The 22713-nt window shown below is 41.5% G+C and overlaps 1 protein-coding gene across 8 annotated transcripts in view; it reads left to right on the forward strand.

Moving 5' to 3' along the window:
* Positions 1–22713, forward strand: part of RERE (arginine-glutamic acid dipeptide repeats) — a 254066-nt gene that overhangs the window by 190489 nt on the left and 40864 nt on the right. For 7 of the 8 annotated variants that reach the window (XM_055799961.1, XM_055799963.1, XM_055799956.1 and 4 more), the window contains one exon: positions 9105–9185. The exons of the other annotated variant lie outside the window; for it this stretch is intronic. In XM_055799961.1, the coding sequence (XP_055655936.1) occupies positions 9105–9185 (81 nt within the window). The remainder of the gene's footprint in view (positions 1–9104; positions 9186–22713) is intronic. 8 annotated transcript variants of the gene reach the window in all.

Consider the following 22713-nt stretch of genomic DNA (forward strand, 5'->3'; position numbering starts at 1 on the left):
ACTCCCCGCAGCTTTTTAACAATTAGTAATTGAGCAGGAAGTGTGTGTTCATGACAATAGCCTTTTGATTTTGGTTTTTACAATCGCAGTGTTTCGCGCAGAGCCGAGGCGGGGGAGGCACTTCTCCCATGCACGCTTCTGACAGAGAGGTCTGTCGTTGCAGCCACTTGGCTATTTGTCAGCAGTTCTCAGACATCCCTCTCGCGCAGGTTGCTTGGCAACCCGGGCCAGAGCCACCGCAGCGGCCGGTGCGTTTCCACCAGCAGGTTGCTGGATGATTTATCGGCAGCGCTGCCAGTGTGGTGAACCCAAGAGGCAGGGCTGGACCTTTTGACAGGAACCGACATGAAACGTGAAGGCAAGAGAGCGGCTGGCTGGCTTGGGAGCATTACCTGGGGATGTGCAGTGAAAGCACCTAGAGCATAGTTAGTGCAAAAATAAAGGCTTCTCGTTTAAACATAATTGGGGTTTTTGTTGTTGTTTTGTTTTCTTTCTCATCTAGGCTCTCACACAGAAACAGGTACAATGCAGAAGGAGAATCAAAGCTTTGCATACTGCTTTGCGTGAACCTGAAATCTCTCTCTGTATAAAAAAATAGCTCTGTTCAAATACTGGCGGTAAATCAAAACTGGGGTTAGCACATAAGGTTAGCAGCACCCTGGCAGCTTAGATTCTGGGGTGAAGGAATAATTGAATTCTCCCCCCAGCTTTGGAAATGTCTCAGAGCCGTTGTGTCACCTTTGATATCATGTTGCCTTTCATACAGACTTTTGCATCGATCCCTGACATTAAACAGAGAAGGGAAAGAAAGAGCAGCTTTATAAAATGGCATTTAGGTAGCAGTTCATGCTGTGGTCAAATGTAGAACTCTGACCTCCCCTTCAATAAGCTGAGCTGAAGGGAACTTGGAAAACCTTTAGGTACACAGCCCAGTTGAAGTTTCTTCTGCTAGCTCATGCGTCCTTTTTCCAGAATAGTGGTGATGCAGGATTGGCAATACTTGGAAATCATGCCAACAAAAGCATTTTCGTGTACTTCCAAGAAGGCAAAGAGGAGAAAAAGGATGGTGAATCCACTTTGACCTCTTGAATGGCAGTATAAATACTTTATTGAAAATTCTAAATAAATGTGTTTAACTAGTAATCCTGCTCTGCATGCAATCTCATTTAGCCAACTGTGTATGCAAATGTGCTATTAATGTGTTTGCATCCAGCATAAATACACAAATCTAATCTGTTTATATATGTAATTTACACACAGCTGTGCTCATGCTCACTTAATACCAATATTTTCAGCAAGCAAGAGGTATCATGGGAGATCAATTGTTCAAAACAAAAGCTAACAGTGCAGCACCATGGTAGGGGGTTCATTATCATTTCAGGATCTTTTGGCATTCCCTTGAGGGAGTCGGCTTAATGACTTTCTGTCTGTGTATGTGGCTATGGATATATGGAACACAGACTAGTGGATGTTGTGTGCCTCTGTACATTTGTAGAATGCTTTGCTGTTGAATCCCTTACAGTTTGAGGTAGGGTTTAATTTTTCAGGAAGACAAAGCGATCCGGTTGGGAGGGAATGCTAATTGTTTAGTATCATTAAGCCTTCCAGCTGATACATTTCGTGTCAGTTTGTTTATAGAGGATACTTGATCTTACAGGCATATGGCTTAAGAAGTGTAAGATTTTTATGACATGTAGATGACCAGCAGTGCACTTTGAAGAGGTGCTTTGAATATCCAGTGAGAACGTGAATGCCTTTTAGCACAGATTGGTATCTGAGGAATATCATTAAAAATATTTTTTGTTTTTCCATATCTTTGAGTAAGAGCACTTGGTCGAAAAGAACTCTATTTTCAAAATACCACAAAAGTTAGAAGACAATTTTGTCTTGATACAGTAGAATTATTTCATTAAAAAGAATTGACAAGACAAACGGACTGGTATCTATTAAAAGAAAGCAGAGTTGGGTTTTAGTATGTATTTTGAACCTAGGTCACAATCTGCTGAATGAAGCAGCAAATTGAGTAGGTGTATTTTGGGGGTAAAGGGATGCTTTGAACTGAAAAAGAAGTATCTATACACACACTCATATACATATATATGATAATTCTCTTTTAGTCTTCCTCTACAAAATGATCACCTGCATACGTGCCTTATCTCTTGGGCTGGAAGTCTGGAAACAAGTTTGTGGCACAATTTAAGAAACATTTAGCTGTTGTGAAAGGGGACAGTGGAAAAAACAAACGAGCAAAACCAAAAAAACAACTTGTCTCAAAATAGGTTGCTTAAAAATTTGTAGTTGGTAATTAAGCAGCAAGAACTGGCATTGCAGGAGTTGGCTGGCACTTAGCTACTACTGTTCATGCTTCACTGTCACAATTGGTGCAGCATACAACACACCAAGTACAGTGAAGGATCTTTACTTGCCGAGTCCACAATTTTGTGCAAGCCAAACAGATAGTGAAAGAGCTCGTATAGTGTCGGTGGTCATCAGAGCACAGATGTTCTGCTACAACAGAGGTCTCTTGCAACAGAGATTTGTAGGAAGTGATTGCAGACATCTTCAAGCGGTTGCCAGATGGTGTGAACGATTTCTTATACCTTTACATGGTTGTGTTAGAGAAAAGTATAACGTTCTTCAAATCATGACCTGTGCTTCAGTGGAGACTCTCAATTGCAAGCTGGTGACAGCCCTACTCCCTTCAGGAGCAGAAAAGTGCTGTGGTTAGAGGTGGGACAGCAGTAAACTTAACCCAAGAGCATCTGAGGTGTGGTAGGCTAAAGGCAGTAACACTGAGGGAGCAGTGAGAGTGTAGATATTGCTGTAAAGATGTACTACTTCTGCTTGCTCATCTCTGATGCTAGGATGCTGATGTCTGTGGAACACTGTGCAGAGACATTCAGGGAAGGGTTATGGTGACTTCCTGTTATACAAGTTTGCCAGCTAGGTGATTTTTTGCAAGCTTGCTGTTAACTGATGTAACCTGCAACAGCGCAGGTATCTACACTAAGGGTAAAATAGGTTGTTACTTTAAAAATACATTTAAAAAACATTAAGCAGCATTACAGTAGTGACAGGAAACAATAAAATGAGGTTGAAGCATATCCTGTTCTCCCAGCAGCAGGGCATGTTAGAGGAACATAGCAGAGGTCTGAATGAAGATTTCTCTTGGTGGTTCCAAAGGTTTTAGGTGAGCTTTGTTGACTCATCATGCTTGTTCCTCACTGTATGTGCTACCATTGTACCCTAGATTATTCTGTTACCTGGGCCCAGTCCTTGTTCATGGCAAGTTGCTCTGAGGAGGCGCGTTCTTAGGTGAAGAAATCTCTGCGGAACCTCTCCCATCTGCCCTCTCCTGTACCCCTAGAAAAGGGTCTTTCCTCTCTTCTGCAGCTTTCTCTTCTCTTGAGCTGGCAATTTGTGTGTCTTAAAATGGTGTTGTGGAAGTCTTTGACTATCCTCTTCTCTCTCAGACCAGGCAGAACATCTGTGCCTCTCTCCAGCTCCTTGTCCATAGAGCTTCTCCTTCCTGGCCTCAGTGTCAGAAAGTGTTCTCCCGCAGCTTTAACTAAGCTGCCGGTCCCCAGTTAGGGCTGTTTGAGAAGGCAGGACTGAGAGAAAGCCTGCGACGTAAGGCTGGAAGTGGATGATGCATGGGAAGGGCATGCCAAACTGACTGCAGCTCCTGGTCCCGGACACGGTCCCTTCTCCAGTCGCAGCCCTAGCTAGCGCAGTGGCTTAGGGCAGTTGGACTTCTGGGTAAGACGGTTCAGGGAACAAAGCAGCTTGTGGAAACAGTTAAGTAGGCATGCTGTGTGTCTGCAGCGGTTAGGTGGATTCCGAGAACAGCTTGGATGTGTGTGACAGGTGCATTTTCATTAACTTTACCTCCTTTTGCCCTTCATGGTATTACTTACTGAGCAGTATAGACTTAGCCCTGTCTGTTATTGAGCATAGAGAATTCCTTTCAGGTAATGATACAGTAAATACTAGCATCATTTTCTGCTACAGCCAGGTATAGTTTGGTGGGAAAAAAAATTGTGAATAACAGAAGTTATGTTTTTGTAAGCAGTACTTGACATCTTTAAATTAAATTGTGCCATCTGAAGGAAACTATCAGGATTCTTCTGTTTCTAGAGGCCAGTATATATCACTTAACATTATCCACAAATGCCTTTATTTGCAATGTATACACATAAGTGAAGTATAACATTAAAACTCAGCCAAGCTTATAATAACATGTACTCTGTGCACTGAAATTGTCTGCATGCTAAAAAATTGTTTGGGGCAATATATAAATGTGCTGCATATTTAACAGAAGTTTTGCAGATAAAAACGGATTTATCTTTTCCAAACGCTGCCATAATTTTTTGTCTTGTGAAATTTAATAAAAAGGCGTTTATGCATTTAGTGTTTATTTGCTGTTAACTATTAAAACCCTGTAAATTTTCCTATCATATTTAGTCTAAAACTCAAAACAGCATACTAAATATGGAAATGGTGACAACTTCAATTGGCATCTGCCTAGAAAACCTTGGACCTTTCAAAACATGCATTGTACCTATTGCTTTTGCGATAGCAACATCTTCCATTTTTATATGCTTGTAATTAAGGAAAAGGCTGAGAGAAGAACTTGATGTTCTCGGACATGGTCTAAAGAGGGCAATTTATTTTTTAGAAAAATTGAAGGGGGGGGGGGGGGGAAGTCCTAGAGGGGGAATTTCCTGGACTGAGAAAGAACAGAAAAGGCTCAGTGTTTGTAAATATATTGCAGTTCAACATGCTCTTCACTAATTAGCCAGGTGTAAGTCACGGGAAGGGAATGAACTAGAACACATAGATTTTCTTAGAGAAAATACATTTGATCTAAACCTGATGGAAGCATCGCTTCAGAAGAGACATGTTAGTAGCAGTTATGAATTTACAGCTTTATCAGAGTTGTCTTGCCTTTCAGCCCATGATGTTTCAGTTTGAAATTCTTAAACTGATTAAACAGGTTGGTTTTGTACTGGATGTTCTTCTTGCATGCTTTTAGAAACAGTTTTATTTTAGATCTCTGCAGTAAAAACTAAAACTGAACTGGGAACCTTAGTTCACAGTTGAAACCTGGGGTGCTGAATTTCGGCATGCAGCAGCAAATATCTCCTGCTAAGCTATAATCTCTTGATAATAGAAACCCTGACGCATAACCTTAACTACAGCTTTGCAATGGCATTATCATCACATTGATAAACATGCCATCTGAGCTTTGTTAGTCAGAACATGATGGCTTTGTGTATCTTGTCATGGTATTTGTTTCTTGGGATAAAATATGGGACCTGCAAGTAACATATATGCAAACATTAACATGCTTGTTCCTTGTTCTTCCTTTGTTATTTATAGCTCCCTGTTTACACATCATAGCAGGATACTGCAATGTCTAATACATTTCATTGGGGAAGCTCAAATTATAAAATGGTGTTAGGAGATCTTGTGTTGTGGCTGGTCAATAGCCATGGTAACAACTTTGTAAAATATAACTGTGTGGTCTGTCAACACTGGCTGACCTAGCAAAGCACGGGATTTCCTAATGCTGCTTCACAGCAATAATTATCCATCTTTTTTTTTTTTTATATTGTGTTACAGTTTATCTTCATTGAACAGTACAAAGAATAATGCTGACAGAATTCTGTCATGAGTAACATTTTAAGTAAACTTTTAAGTGGTAAAATTGAAATGTTTCTCTTAAAAATCCAAATTATGTACTTTTAAAAATTAAATCATTGCGCTCTAGAGCCATTTCGACTTTCTATCAAAGCTTTTTTCATGCATCTGTAGGTTTAAGCCTCACTGTTCTACCAGCCCTGTATTGTAAGACTATTTTAATTCAACAGCTGTCATTTTCAGATGCTTTCTATGGGTCGTGCAGCATCTCTTGCACTGTTAAAATGCAGACATAGAATTTGTTGCATGTCGTTTGTGCAGAGGGGGGAAAATTTAAAACTGTGTTTTGCAGTCTGTTTTATGAGATGCTGAAGAGCGACAGGTCACTTCTGATTTGGTGTGGAACTATTCTTTTTAGATTTAAAAACATTTCAAGGCCTCTGTTGTGCTTGACTTGGAGAAGAAAAGCAGCCATTCTTGCTGCAGGCTAAGGGAGAACTTAACATGATGCCTGAATTAATGGAAGATGAGAATAGGAAGGAAAAATCTGAGTAAGAAAATGTTTTAAAAACCCCACCTTGATCACTTTGTTATTTCTGTCTAGATTTCTGAAACTAATTTTTGTGCTTCGTTGTTCTTTGTTTATTAAGAACTGGTGCTCTCTTGCCTTTCAGTAGAGGCACAGAACTATTTTACAGTTGGATATCTTGCGCTGCCTCAGTGACCTAGTGGTAATTCTGTGTGACACCAATAAAGGTGATGGCATAATTGGCCAAAATTTCAGAATGCCAGAAGGATATAATACATATTTAGGAATTTGGAACAGCATTTCAAGCTCCCTCTAATTCTCTTACTCAAATAAGGGTATATGCTAGGCTTACATTCTCAGCAGGGATTTGTGACATCTCCCGAGTTCAAAGGAAAACAGTTTGTCATAGGCTTTTTTGATACAGAGTTGAACCACAACACAAAACAAATGTAAAATAGTTTGGTTAAAAGGAATCTTAAAAAAAGAAATAAAATGGTCCCCTGAGAATTCAGATACACCATAGCAAATCTTTGGCAAAATGAGGGATAGGGAATCGGGGCTTTTCATTTTATGTGGTAGATCAGATTGTGCTCTCGTATTTCCCTGTGTGTTTTCATTTGTGGCTGGAGCGTTCCGGCTCTGGTTTCTTCTTATTCCCCTACAGCTTTTTATGTTGCCTTCTTGTTATATATGCTCTGTTAACTAATGCTGCAAAAGCATTGTACCTCTGATACAGTACATGAGGCAGTGGTGTCAACGCCAGGAACTGAGCTGCATCGTTTAGAATCCAAATTCCTTTTGGATTGTCTGTTTTCCAATGTTTGTTGATTTAGTTGATTTTATTCGTTGTGATAAGCTGCAGACAGGAATTCTGTTGCTCTTTGGGATGTTGGGAGTGGTATGAGGGCAGGTTTGGTTTGGCTGGTTTCTGCTGCCGTCTTTTCTTGCCCAGAAGCACAGGACAGAAGGGGTCTGCATGGGGTGCCTGAGGAGTGGTGGGCCTCCCCCTCACTGTAATGAAAATTTAGTGTCATTCACATGCTAAAAAGTACAAGGTGTGCATGTTAGCGACCACTTACACCTTGTAGGCACTCTTGATACCTTGCTCTGTAGTTACTTTTGTGACTTCTGCCTGTGAATGCAGGGCTGGTATGTTGCCATGAATAAAATCTTCCTTGTTCAGGAACCCAAGCACCCCTGTTACTCAAACTGTGCTGCTTTAAAAGGAGCAGGTGGGTATGAGCAAATCATACACTGGAGGGGACTGTAATCTCAAAAGATACACAACTGGTGGTTAATTCTTGTCTCTGCACCCCCAGGCGTATTCTTGGCGAGCCCTAGCAGTCTTGCTGGTTTTGAGGGTTAGGTAAGGTTAGAATCTTGTGGGAGCATATCTGCAAAATAATATGCATGAGGTTCCAAAGAGACTGCTCACTTGTATTCAGGATTGTGGTGGGAGCTCATGAGGTTTACAGACCACTATTTTAGTAGTGAATTACCCTTTCTGTGATTCTTTGCCCACAATATGGAAGCCTCTAATCGCCTGCCCACTTCCTTCAAGTAGGTGTTTGCAAGAAGATGTGGTCCAAATGCATTCAGCCAACTTGAGGTGTATTTCTTTTTAGGGAATTTTTAATTCTCATATGTGTCCCTCGGAATGTGAAGGCCCAGGTACGGGTGGTCTTTTGCAGGCAGCATCTAGTCTTTGCTAGAGTGCGTACCTGCATGCATCGTGTGGGAAGGGAAGGCCTCGGCCGAGCCCTGCCGCAGGGAGCGCCCTGTTCCGCGCGGGCGGGGCTGGCCCCGGGCTGCCGGCGGAGGGGCTGGCCCGGCGCAGGAGGAAGAGGGGGGGAACGAGCGTTGCTTGCGGCTGAAGGCTGGGAGGGGGTGTTGCAGAGGGGAGCTGAGTGCAAGGGGCAGCTGAAGGGTGCGGCCGCTGAAATACAGCAACTGCCAGGGGCGCGACGCGCCACCCCGCTGCAGAGCCCCCCCCCCCGCTGCAGAGTCCCCCCCCGCGGGTCGGCGGGCGCTAACGCGGCCGCTCGTTGCGCGGGCCCCTTCCTCGGGGGCTCGGGGCCCGCCGCTCGGGGCCGGGGGGGCCGGCAATCCAGGCCGCCTTTTGCGGCGCGCCCCGCGGGTGCCGCGCCGCCCAGCCCCGCCGCGATCACATGCTGGGCGGCTGCCGCCTCCCGCCTGCCCGCCCGGCCCTGCTCGGCTCGGCTCGCCGCGGCGCGGCTCCGCTCGCCTGGCCGCCCTCGCTGCAGCGGCGCCCGTCCGCCATCGCCCGCCCTGCGCCTGCAACACCGCCGCGGCTGCGTCCCGCCGAGCGCTGCCCCGGCCCCCGGCCGGCCGCAGAGCGGGAAGTGGCGAGCGGCCGCGAAGCGCAGCGAGCCGCGGCGGGGGAGCGACGGCGGCCCCGCTTCTCGGCCGCGGAAGCTTCCTTGGCTGTTCCTCCGACCGCCGGGGAGGGCGAGCCCGGGGTCTGGCGCCTGCGAGAGCTCCTCGGCCCCTGCGCCGCCGCCGCGGGGGAATCACTTTTCCCCCCTGAAAGCAGCGTTGCGTATTTTCCTGCGCCTGCTGTTCTTAGTTGAAAAATAGACTTCAGAAGAGACGTGCAGCGGAACACCCGTGTCCTTCTGGAAAGAACTGACTGTGGTACTGACTTTTTTTAAGCTGGAAATGTTGGAAGTTTGAACGTGGAAGGGAATGTGGTTTGAATTTTTCGGTATCTTTTCAAAGCCTTTTTTCTCTGCCTGTTTTCAGTTGCTGTGTAGGTATACGGTTTCTTCTACCAACAGACTTTAAGCTAAGAACGTTGTTTGGCTGTTGTGCTGCTTAACAAGATCTTTTTTTTTTCCCCTCCCTTCTGCTGACACATACTGTTTTTTTTTTTTTTGTGTTTTTTTTCTTTTTTTTTTTTCTTACATCACAGAAACGTTTTATTAAGGGGCTGAGGCAGTACGGCAAGAACTTCTTCAGGATCCGAAAGGAGTTGCTTCCGAATAAGGAGACTGTAAGTACATTCGGACTTTATGTAATTTGCCTTTCCTCTTGCTGCTTCAGTGTTTGATCTTACGAAACTATTTCTTTCTCGTCCTGAAATGAATTCTCTTCAGGTAAATGGAAAAGAAATCCACAGCTAGAGAAGGTAGCTGTAATTTTTAGCGCAGTTTTTAGGTCTTAGTGAGTGAAAGATGTTACATAAAATAGTTGTCGTTACTGGACGGAGTCACTAAGGTTGAAGTGGTATTTATGGAGATCAAATCTAATTTTAAATTCTGACATTATGACGGAATAATACATTTATGTCACCCAGTTGGGCTCATATGGCACTGGGTAATTAAAGAGAGCCTAAACCAAAACAAAACCTAATTGTATCTGGAAGACTGAGGTATGTGCCTGCTCCTATGGCCTGCAGAATTCAGTTGTTGTGTTTAACTCTTCGCATTCCTGAAGCATGTTCAGCAAGCATGTAACTTCAGTTTCTGGCTTGATCTCTGGTTTATTACTGTACTGAACTTCATAAAGCTTACATAACTGTCATTCTGTTGAAAATCCTGGCAAGTGCTTAGAAAGAAGATGGACAGGGAGGAGTGGTTGATTCCTTCAAAGGGAAGAGGATTTGGGAAGCCTTGGGAATCTGGTTACTTTTCCATTAGTCCTAATTGCCAAGCTTCTCTAGAAGCTTCGGTTTCTGTTCTGCAGGTGTCATTTAATTGCTGGTAGGGTGGTTTTGGAAAGCGGTTTTCATATTTGTTCTGAACTTAGAAGGGAGCTAACTCACTGAAAATCAAGTTGGGCTGTTTTCTGGCCGTGTTTTAGTGATCTGCAAAATACTTATTTAAGGCATAACTGGTTGTTTAGACTCTTGTGTGTGTGGAATTTGGGTGGTCAGTGGGGCAGGGCATTACTGTAAAAATACTTTAAAACCCGTCACTCACTGTAGAATGTTTCTCTTCTCTTTGGAAATGTTCTTGTGAGACAATATTGTGATAACCACAATATTTTGGTGGTAAATAGTAACACCATGTAAGCCAGATAGAAAGTGGAGGATGAAACGCTTCCTCAAATACCTCAGTCAGTGTGTATATTCACTGATTCTGTTGAGAAAGATGGGGAAACTTAATTACAAATCAAGTGTAGGTAGACTTTGCTTCAGTATTTGGTTGGATGTTGAGGCATGAAGGCCCAGCGTTGGAAGGATGATAGCTTAGGAGGAATGCTGAAATAGTATGCTTCATAGAAATATCTAATAAAGTCAGAACATGGTCAGCTTAAATAGTCCTTTCCTCTTCTCTTTAGACTATCTGCTAGCAATGTGTTTAGAACAAATAGGTGTTTAACTTCAGAAATTAATTCTGTTGACTTAAGGTCACTGAGAGGCAAAAGTAGTCTTCTGAAGTTTGAATTAACAGCAAGTGAAATACACTTGTAAAGATAATATGTCTCTTTGTGATAGACACAAACAGTTTGCAAGGGAAGGGAAGAGAAAAACTAAAGAACTGAGAGTTGGGGGGCAGATGTCCGACCCTGTTTGTACTACCTGACTTCTATATTTGAACTTGGATGTCAGGCTAAAGGCTTTTTGTAATAGTCTTCCACCTTTGCAAGTGGTCTGAAACTTTATGTAAGCTAGCATTTTTCCAGTGTTACGTTTTTATTTCATTAGGTCTACATTTTAAGTGTAGAGAAGACTAAACGTTGAGCAACTGGAAGCAGAGTGGTGATGGTTTTGAGCAGGCTTTTTTAGCCTCTAGTGGTAACTGATCTACAAACAACCTTTGACCTGCAACGGATTGTTTAATCTCTGTTTCATATTTTTTGCCCACAGGTCTCACTTCTGCTTTCTTCTAATTCCCAGTGTTTTCCAGACAAAATTTACAGCAGTTTTGCTCTTGTAAGACATGCTGAATAAAGACTGCAGTAAATAATATTTGACTATCCAATTTGGCTTTTCTTCTTAAAGTGGAACAATGAATAATGTGAATTACAAGGCTGTGGAATTAATTTGTATTTTTTTGTCACCAAAATAATATCAGATACTTTGCCTGCCATTTATCTGTTGCACTGTTAAGTAACTCTAGCGATTCTAGAAACGCTGGAAAAAAAGGCCTTATTTGCCTCTTCAACCACCGTATTAACATGAAGTGAAACTCAAAAAATGGATGCAAAAGCAACGCAACAACTCCCAAGTTTTGCAAAAGCTACTTGAAAAGGAGTTGGGGGCATTCTTGAAGTGACTCGCCCTAAATGGAAACCAGGCGACAGGTCATGCATCCTGTACGTTTCTAATTTATTGGAGTTCACTGTACTGAAGCCTGAGGGGAGGGGAGCCAAGTTTTTTTTCCTCTCTGCAAAACCCACTTAAAAGTTAAATCTCCTTACTATCATGCTTCTTGTATAATGCACGCCTTTCCTAGATGCTTGCTCTGTTTATAGTAGGCGAGAGCTCTTCCTAGTATTGCCTTAAGCCCTGTGGTTGGAACATTACTGCAATAGTAGAAGATAAGTAATGTGATAGAAGTATAAAATTATTGTAGAGACGAGGCCTGTTTTGTGTTAAATCAAGCTGAGGCTGCCGTACAGGAAATCAGAATATAGAGGTGAATATGACATTGTATTTCTTCTATAATATTGGAAGGTATGAAGTGGCCATGGTGAGAGATGAGAATTGGGTTGCGCTGTACTAAGTTTTCACAAGGATGTTAAGGAATGCCCTATTGGAGTTGTGCCTTTTTGCTTTTTTTTTTGTTACATAGTTAATATACAGTATCTTTTGAGAAAACCCTGTGTTTGTCAATGTTTGTGTTCATTAGTTTAACGTAGTTTTTCAACATATTTTTAATTGCTTCTTCTAAATGAATAACCAGTAAGAAAAAAAATCTCTATGAAGGAAAATATTTACTGCGTATTAAAGCTGTATGATTCTTTAGGTCTTCGCTCTTCTGGTTTATTTCAAAGATGATGTCCGAGAGGGGCTCCCAGCGGGCATGAGCGTAAATAGCTGTAGTATTCCCTTCAAGCTTCTGTAAGCAAGAGACACAGGAACTGAAATCAGCTCTTATCTGAGCATGCCCTCTACTGCAGTGGGAACGCTGAAATGGATCAAGGAAAGCCAGTAGTTTTAAGGTGGGATCAGTAAGTGGTAACCTTCTGATACTCCAGAGAAAAAGTGCCTCCCTGTAGATAAGCTTCAGTAAAACTTGTGAAACTTCCTTGGGTTTCCATTGAACTCTGTCTTAAATACACCTTCTCTGTTGCAATGAATCTTTCTTCCTTCTCCCTTCCTCCTGAATGGTTTTCTCTTGGTTATAGCTGTAGTGGAGTGGGTACTGTTAAGTGCCCTGCTCTGCTTCCATTCATGCTTAGCAGCACTCTTCATTCTTCTACGTGGTAAGTAGAGAAGTAAATTTGGAGGCACCTAGGTGACACGAACAGTTTCTGTTAATAAATTTTCGTGTAAATTCATACGTTGTGAGAATGCAGGGTACACAGCTGGTAACAAGTTTTCTTAAGTATCTGATTTGCATGTGATTTGTAAGTATTTGAATTATATGTGATTTTTTTTTCTTCCCCACCCCTACTTTGGGATAATTTGCTAAAACTCTGTGATAATACGGGGTTTCCAAATTGTTTAAAATTCTCCTGCTCTGAATTCTTTAGGTGATTACACTGAGCTACTTGAATTGGAGAGTTTTAGAAGCACAAGCATTGTGATGGGCCTGATATAAATGTACTTAAATGCCTACAAGGTTGGGGACTGACTGACTGTGTTCTTGTATTTAGCTTGACTCCGTGTTAGTGGCAAGCAGAAGGTAAACAAATGTGGAATGAATGTGAGCTTGTGCTGAGCGGTAATGTTCAGTCAGAGCAGGAGGGCACTGCCAAGTTGTGCTTGGAGTGAGCTGCTCAGATTTAGAGCTGGGTCTTGCCTTGTGCAGGTCACTCAGAAACACTAATCTAAGCTGCTGTGCAGTTTCAGTTTGCCTGAACTATTTAAGGCCGTGGTCCAAGAAGAAACGGGTTTGTTTTTCTCTGGCTGGTGTTCCTGCTGCCTGCTTCATGTCAGGTGTGTTGCCTGACCAGCGGAACTCAAGACATCTGATGCTGGTTAGTTACCCACTAGAAATGGGGCGGGATCTATATGATTGCCCCACTGGCAGCCTTACATAGGTTTAAGAACAGTATCATGTTATTTCATTAGGTGTCCATGGCATATGCTGCAATTGAATTGAGGTTTTGGATACACTGTGTCTTCCGTGGAAATAAGCACCCAAGTATTTGTGACCTCTTCTACCTATTCTTAAAACTAGGGAGGACATGTATCTGAATGGTTTGAACTTCTTAAAATGCCTCCTTCTGCATTCCGCACGGAAGGTCTATGATACAGGGATTGTGACCATGGTCTAATTAATTTGCTTGTCTGGTTTTTTTTCTGGCACGCTGAAGCTCCGTAGTGAGCCTTGCAGCTGCTTGCTTAGTGAGAAGTCTAAAAAGAGGACAGTAAATCTTTGTGGAAGCATGCAGACTTTGGTCTAATTTTGTTCTGAATTTCCCTATTGAGCACATAGGTATCTTTGATGTGTGATTTTTGGTTTGGCTGGTTAGCAAGAGATGCCGGAGTGCAATCAAAAGGTCTTGCCTCTGGGTGGATGCTTCTGTATTTAGCTTTAAAACACAGTGTAAACAGAAGTCATGAATATCAGCGGTTCCCCTTAGATGAAAATATCTGCAGCGTGCTCTATGTATGTGCATAAGAATGAAATCTGCATCGCTTTCTTCTTTGGGAAAAAATAGTCTCTGTTCTGATAGCAAAATATTTCTCTCTAAAGTAAATGCTGTTGGGACTCACCTCGGAGACTAAATAAGCTGTGCTCTGTTAATGTTAGGAGGCAAAATGAGTGTAGTGTGATCTTTCAGCATAAGCTTCTGTTTAACTTTAGATTGAGGTTTAGATAAACAATTTTATTCTTGCCTCATTAATGCTTAATCTTGCATTACATAATATACAATATTGGCTTCCTGAGTAGCTATTAAATATAGTGCAGATGTGTAGTAGCTGAAAGGTCACTGCAGTTACCATATGTGCTGGCTGGCAAGGTGTTTGTCCTCTCTGAGGACAAACTCTGTACTATTCATGTCAACAAACAGCCTGAGTACTATTTGTGCAGAATTCTTACGAGCATATGAAAGATGAAGATTCTCCCTCAACATAATTGTCAAATAGCAGTTTTCCTTTGATCAAAAGAGGGGGATAATTGGGTGAATACATTTTGGTCCGTTAGCGTAAAGTGATTCATTCACCGTACGTTGGCTTTTTAATATTTGCGTTTAGGGGTATTACTTGTACCAGTAGTTGAGTTTGTCTGTGGCATGGGCATTATCGCTATTCTCCTTTCCCAAAGGAAATACATTTTATCTGATGGTACATTCCTCTAATGAGAGGATATTTAATATGTTGCATAGTCAAGGCATGTTGTTTCCTGACTCGTCTTTGCTGCAGGAGCGTGCAGAAAGGGACAGTAAGCTATGTAAGCCTTTTCTGTTTGAAAGCTGAACCTTTTTCCTTAATAACTTGTTCTAGCCTAGATGCAGTCAGAGCTGAAATTTTCCATTAGAGTTTGAAGCAGCTGCCAACATAAACAGCCACTGCTTCTTTTCATTTCATCTCTGCTTACTGCTGCTAGTGGTTCCATTGCGTGGATATTAGTGTTTTGTTCTTGTTAGAACAGGGACTATAGGCTTCACATTTTAAAAATGATAGCCTAAGACTTTTTTTCTTTAGCAATAGCAGGTACCCTACTGGGCTCTAGTCCATCTTGAAAAATGGGCACAAGCATCAGTTAGTTTTCCTGTGTAAGTCAAACCATTGACTGATTTGCATAATGAACTCTTATGCAGGGAATATGTTGCCTTTTTTTGTTTGTTTCTGTTTCCTGTCATCTGTGGGGTTTTTTTGTGGTGTTTTGTTTGTTTGTTTTTTTGAGCATGGCTGTTTTAGCTGATTGAGGGAGAATACTAAATTAGTATGTTTGGCTTTAAGGTAAAGCAGTGTACTGAGGCGGCATACAGTAATTCAGTTCACGCTTCTCACCAGGAGCAGAATAAGTAAGCCAAACATTTTAATGAAATGCTGAGCTCATAGGAGCTGAGCTCAGATGGAGATGCTCCTAAATTTAAGTGGCACTGAGCTGAAAGCTGTTTACAAAGACCAGATCATCTGTAAGGGCTGTTCAGTATGTGTGTTCACTGTAATTTGGCTGGTTTTTAAAAGGTGTAAAGGTTTAAGTCTAGCATACCTTCATCTCTGAAACTGATTTCAGGTCTTACAGGTGAGTAGAGCTGCCAACTGTGTTGTTGCAAGCTTCTCTGGACAAACTTGGGCCACACAGTTCCAGGTTTATATACCATCCGTGACCCTTTTGTTTCAGTTTCCTTCCTGAGTTTCTTCTTTTGACTTGACATGTCCTGAAGGTATATGTTGCTTAGCTGTTAAATCCTTGCTGTGTGAAGCACCTTTTTACATTGAGTGTTTGCTTCTAGGGCCTAGTGCAACTGGCGTGCATTCATCTGATTAATGACTATGGTTATATCTCCCAAAGACCAAAATACCCTTTCGCATACCTGTGTGTCTCAATTTCAGCTGAAGCAAGTAAGGGCAAAGAAAGAAAGTGCCTTGCTTTGGTTTAAATCTCGTAACCTTTCTCATCAGAGAGTAAGAGAATTCATTTTCAATTGTGTTGTTTTACTTTTTCATGCTAAAGGTAATATACAATGTCATCAGCTCTAAAACTGGGCTGCTGTTTTGAGTTTCTTACCAAGAAACCTTTGTACGTTAAGAGCATAAACCCAGATTCACTGCGTGTTCACTGTGCCAGCTGGACTCTAGAATTGTGTTTAGCATGGGTAATAAATCAACTCTGCACTATGGCTTTTTTAAAAAATTATTTTACATTACAAGATTGAAATTAATTGTTTATTTTTCTCTGAAAGTTTAGAGGTAGGTAGGGGTAAAATACTGTTGCAAGCAAAAGAGGGCCATTAGGCAATTGCTTTGAGCTGTCAGAGGGCCAAACAGGCCAACTTCTGCTTTGTAGTGAAAGGTATGTAGCTGAAGATCTAAGCCAAGATTATTTGGGAAATTGATACAGTATTGTCCAAGTATTCTTCAACAGCTGAGTGAACATGGTGCTTCTGTGACTCCCCATAGTTCTGTTGCACTGCATTTTCCTTAACTTCTGCTCGTAATTCATCATCATAAAGCATTTTGTTTTATTTATTTTCTTACTGTGAATTCTCTCTTTTGCATGTATGCTGAAAGGTACCTGTGACTCTGGTTAAAATGTGTTTGTTCATCAGTAGCTGTATACTTTCTGTTCTGTGTTTCTCTTTGCCTATGAGAAAAGGTGCTTGCTTTTCTGCTTCTGTAGTAGTTGTCGGATTGTATCAAATACTTGGACATCAATCCTAAGGCCCTCTGAATCTCAGGCATGTAAACCGGGTATTTATATGAGAATTTGTGCAGTGAATGTCCTGTCCTGGCAAGGTTTTTTTCCATGGATGCTCTGCACCAAGACCTTCATGTTGTTTGTTTCCCATCCGACATTCAGCAACTGAAGATATGCTTTAAAACATGAAGATGGCTTTCAGAAAGACAAAAATTAACAAGTCATATAAGCCGCAGTGGTGTTTGTGGGACATCCTGTCCTGGAACAGTGCTAATGTTACAAAATTTGGGAAACTCACTGAAGAAATTAAGCTGTATAATCCTGCCTGGTGTCTGATTTTTGAAATGGCTTAATCAAGAAATACTCTCCGTGTATTCTCTCTGTGGTACTAATGCACAGACCCACAACTGGTATCTGAGGATCTCATAATCTTTAATCGTGTACCTAATGTGCAGCACTGTTGGGTATGGAAATGAAGTTTTCACAAGTTAAGAGCTGAGTCAAAAGCAACCCTAGTGACTTGCTCAGAGAAACTAAAAAGTTCTGTGGAAAAGCAGGAGCATAAGCCTTGATCTCCTGTGTAATAGTTACATTGATGTAAAAGTGGTGTTATACAAATCTCATCCTACAAGTTGCTTGATTTAATCTGTGAAAGACATAAAGGCTTTGTTTTATGCCAAGTTAAAGACTACTTACGTGTGAATGCAGCATTCTAACATGGTATTGTCTGTCGGGGGTGGGACTGGTTGGGATCAAAGGGGACAACACAGTGCAGATATCTTTGAAAAAGCAACATCGTGGTGCTGAGTATATGCTTTAGGTGGTGTCTACTTGCTGCTGGTTAGTCCCTTTTCCTTATCTATGCAGTGGGAGTACTAACTTTGAAAAATTCCTGTATGGATCAGACAAAGGAATTATTTTTAAAAAGGGTTTTTAGAAGGGGAGTGAGATGTGGAGACAGGTGGTTTGGTTGGCAGGTGGTGAGTTTCATGGCAGTTGCTCAAGTCTGAGATACTGAAAAACAAACTGCAGTAAAACTCAAAGCAGTTTTTGCAGCTAATTAAACTGCTGTGTTTAAACTTGATGTTTATGGCCTATGTGTAATTTGGTTTTTGATTCTGTGTGTGGGTTTGGGCCAAATTTGTCCTTAGTTATCCAGTGGAAGCTGGTGCAGGCTGCTCACAGTTAGTTTTTGCCAAACTGGTGGCTTGTGCTTACATTTGAGGAATAAGCATTCTCTCTTGCTGCTTGCTTTTCTCCTCTTTAGCACCCACACTGCTTTCTTATCCTGGTCAAGGATATGAAGATTAATTACAAATGTACTGTTGGGGGGAATGGAGCAGGGGCAGCTAGGTTGTACCGAACTGAGGATGTTATCTTGGTGGTGTCCCAAGTGGTGCCATTTCATCTGTGTATTTAAGCACAGATGTAAGAGAGATTACAATTTCAAAAGGAAATGCAGCAGTTTTCTTTGAATTTTCAAGTTTGAGAAGTAAACAATTATTAACAGCTTTGACCTGTTGAGAGTGTCATGTTACAGGAGAGTCAGGACTATCTGGAGTGCTTAGGGGAGCGTAAAGCAGTTTTCAGTCCCTTAACAAGAGACCTCACTAAACTGTTGTCGAGGTTGTGTGGGGCTTAATAGAGCAGGCCATTTGGGGGCAACAGATTGTGCACCAGGGGGGAAAAAAAATTGTCTGTCGACAGATAGTGAACTATACTTTTAATTGTGTCTTGCCTGTCACACTGAGCAAGAAATTATCTTTTTTCTTATACAACAGATCATTGGCCTTAATCATTGCTTCCTGCCCCAGATAGCACCATAAGAACGGTATCTACAGTGTTCTTTTGGCATGGAGTCATCCCCCAAATACATTATTCACTCCTAAATATCCTGTAATATGCTGTTATAGCTGTACTGTGCAAACAAGACAATAACAACTTCAGTAGACAGATGCACTCATTTTGTCATTTTTGTTTCAAACCAGCTGTAAAAAAGAAGCAGTGCTTGATTACTGGGGTTTTTTTGGTTGATTTTTTTTTTTTTTTTTTTTTCCTTCTTGCCAAGGAAAACTCCCAGGAATTACACCACAGACTGGAATAAACTGAGAACGGGGAGTTAAGAATAGTGGCTTTTGTTTAAAGGGGCTGTGCCACAGGGGAAGCGAAGGCAGTTCGTGGATGTAACAGGCTCTGTAAGCCTTGTACTTTAAGAAGCATTTAACAATGCAAGCTGAAATTTGCTCTGTTTGCCTTTGTTTCCCCTGTCTGTTTTGTATCTGAAAGAAAAATGCGTAGGCATATGATGGAATCCAAATTCTCTGGACATGAAAATGCTAATGATTACTTATCGGTTGATGTTCTTTTGGGCAAGCATCTACTGCTTTTATCACACCAGTACATAAGGGAAGAGGTCTATTCTGCAAGGTGTTCAGCTGGTAGGAGGAAGGCTGCCGATCTGAACCATAGCCCTGTATATATGTGTATGATGGTGGATTTATAGTGGCCAATCCCTTTGCCTGCTGAGAGGTGGAATGCATTTTCAGGCACCTTAATGTCTTCTGCTATGTGGAAAACAAAGATGATGAAGCTGTGAGCTGTGTGAAATGCTTAGGCTTTGGGTTTCCTGTTCCTGCTTGTGAGTACAAAGTATCTTGCAAGACCGGGGTCAACCATTTGCACTGTTAGTGCGCTCTGTGTGGAGTAAAAGGGGCTCCTCTCTGACTGTGCCTCTGGTGTTGTCCCAGGTAGAACTAGGTTCTTAATGTGCAGCATCATCATGTATTCTGCAGTAAAGAAATTCAACACACCGTTTCACTTCTTGCTTTTAGCCTAGTTAAGAAGGTACAGGTAGTGTAGCATCAAACAGTGAGTAATCAAAGCAGGTTCCACAAAAAAGCTTTTGATATTTTTTTTTTTAAATCTCAGAATGTTGACAGGTGTATATCCTTCTGATTTAGGTATTTCAAGATGCAGTTTTTCAATTCCTCTTTTCTTTGTAAACATGAACTTGGAAACTTTCTCTTTTTGGGGGAGGTGTAAATGAAAGCGATCGTTTCCAAAGCAATTGCTGCCTTTAAGAACCTGGAGTCTTAAGAGCTAGGCAAAGTGTTACGAGATGAATGACAAAATCAAAAATACTGACAGTACTGATGGTTGGGAAATCCTCATTGGCTCTGGTCATCTGGCACATAGATGGTTGGCAGGGAATATTGTTTCTTTCTATGCTACCAAATTCCTGTACAGAAGTAAGAAATCTGGCATTAAAAGGTGCCCGTAAGCTCTTTAATTGCCACGGTGAAATAGATTGTTCTTGTTGGGTGAAACAGTTGAGCTGATTCCCCTTCCTTCCCCTCCCTGCAAACATACTTTCCATGCTCCCTTTTGCCTTCCTCCCAATGTCCCTGACACAAGTGGAATTATTTTTTACAATGCCTCTAGACCCTAAACTTTAAAGAAAGGGAGAGTACATTCCAGGTTATAAAACAGCTCTTTCCTTGTGCAATTTGGCAAGTCCCACGTGTTGTTTAATTCTAACCCTGCTTTGTGCCTGATGCCTCTTGTTGTGTAAAGCACTAGGACATCCCACAGGAACCCTTGATTTATTTTGCTAACTCTGCCCTTCTCTGTGGTTCAGAAACCTCTAGTGATCTGTGAAGCTCCCAAGATTTTTGAGTTGAACAGTAGTAGTTTTAAGAACCTCCTCTACTACATAAATGTCTTAACACTTTCCACGTGCTAGGGTTTTGGCCTTATGAAATGCTGACCTCCTGCAAATGTAAAGCCAGGCGTCCTGGGCTTGTTAATTCTGTTGTGAAATGGAGGTGAGGAGGGAGAAAATGTAATGAAAACTCTGGGCCTTTGGCCAGCAGGGAAGATGTGATACAGTGAACATGTTTCTGTTGCCTTTTTGTTACTGTTCAAGTTTGATCAGCTTTGTTTCCGGTAAGCGTAATTATGTGTCTATTTGTTTTGTTTGTTTTGTTGTTTTTTTAATGGCTGAGGAGCAGATCTTTTGCCAAAGTTCAAGTCTTTCATTACCTGAATTGCAGTGAGAGGGAACTGGAGAAATAAATCATGTTACCTACAAACAAACCAACCAACCCAATGAAACCACCACTCCCCAAGAAACCCCATTAAACTAGAAAAACTATCCTTTTCTCTCTCCTTTCCTTGTTCCTGCAGCCCTACCACTACTTCCCATCCATTACTTTCCCTTCCCTGAAGTTTCTTTTGAGCCTTTAGGGTTAAGAGTGAATTTAGACAAATGTGCAGTGCTAACTGCATTATTTGGATTTATCTTTTCTACTTAGCAGCACGAGATAAGGGAAAGGGGATTTTGCCATTCTGAATGCTTGCTTATTTCTAAGAGCCCAAAAGACCCGTTTATTGTGGGAGAGGGTGGTGTTATGTGAGCCTCATGACCTCATTGGAGAACCTGTACTTGTTAGTTTGAGTAGTAAGTGTGGATTTGTTGTTGTTGTGTGGTTCCCCCCCCCCCCCCCCCCCCCCCCCCCCGCCCTCCGGCAGTGTTCTTCATGTTTGGTGGTTGTGCTTCACTAGAGCTTGGCCGACTTCCCTGCAATTTCGCCGTTGCACAGACTGCACTTTCTGCATAAGTTTCCTTTCATTGTATTAGAGTAATACAATTGCAGTGCATACTGGCTTGGATACTGGAAGAACATAATTTACAGATTTTTTTCTTTTTTTTTTTTCCTTTGTTTTAGTTTGCAGAACAAATCCAGGGTCCAGAATTTCATACTTTGCGGATTCAGATGTGATTAAAAACGTGCCATAAACATTGCACACTCTGGATGCTTAAAGAGCATATGGAAAAATGCATTTATCCTAATTCCCACTGTTAAATCAGATCCAGTATGTAGAATAACTCTGTGGGTTGTATAATGGACTTTAACCTTGTTACGGTGAAGTGACATCGAAAGGCGTTCCGCTTTCAATGCTGTGTTAAAGTTCTATTGATTTAACAATTCCAGCTCATGCTCTTATTCTTGTGGCTTTTGATGTGATAGATTTTTTTTTTTTTAATCTCTCGTTGTTGTTGCCTGGCTTTAGAAGAGCATTCTTTTGTTATGAGTGTAAGAGCTTGTAAAAAGAATTTGTCTGCTCACAGTGGGTATAAAGCTCTCTTCCCTATCTTTCCCTTACTTATATTCTTTTAAGGTGAGTCATGTTTTTGTTTCAGAGAAATCTGTGTTTCCTAAACTTGTAAGCCTTTCAAAAATGATTTAAATGATTTTTCAGCTAAAGGATGAAAGGGAGGAAGCTCAAGTCTTGTTAGATTTGAACAACCAGAGAGCTTTAACTCATAGCTGTCCAGGATATGTTCGGAAATAATGCATGTACTTTTAGAAAGTTTTATTTAATACGTGCTTGTCTACTGTAAAAGAGCCAGATGGAGGCTGTAGGCTGCTGTTTGTGGTTGTAATGAATGCCCTCACTTGTCCCACTCTTACTTCTGAATATTTTTCCATGGAGCATATTAATAGTGCTGCTGAAGAGAAATCAATGGTATTTTTAAGTGTTTAAGTGAAAACTGCCCTACCATTTTCCCACCTCATCCAACCACTCTTCTATAATCTTTATCCCATGTTTACACAGTCTGGAGTCATGACTGAAAAAACATGCTGGTGTTTAGAAATTGCAACTGTAGAAGTTTTCATTGCATCAGCAGATAAGTAATATGTAACAAATTTACGTGAATCACCACTGAATAGCTAGGCTTACATATTTATATCTGTGCCAAATGGGTGTTAGGTTTCTGGGGTTTTTACTGAAGTTCCACTTTGACCTTTTCAAGTGAAGATACTGGAAATTTTGAAAACTGAGTTTCACGTGATGTTTGATTGCTTTGGTTGTGGTGTCAGAGCTGAAAATGTGGATGCGATCCTGCAGGCTGTAGATAAACAGCACTGTTCAGGCTTGGTTTGTCATTCCATAAAGGTCACATCAAAGTGAAGGGAAAAAACCCCAGCCCCTCCAAAAAACAACAGTCAACCCCAGACTAGCAGGGATGACTTATTTTAGGAAGTTGTTGTTCTTTGGGCTACTGATTTTTCAGGTATTGTTGCTTCA

Source organism: Falco peregrinus, chromosome 3, assembly GCF_023634155.1.
Source record: "Falco peregrinus isolate bFalPer1 chromosome 3, bFalPer1.pri, whole genome shotgun sequence".
In the NCBI taxonomy this organism is placed as follows: Eukaryota; Metazoa; Chordata; class Aves; order Falconiformes; family Falconidae; genus Falco; species Falco peregrinus.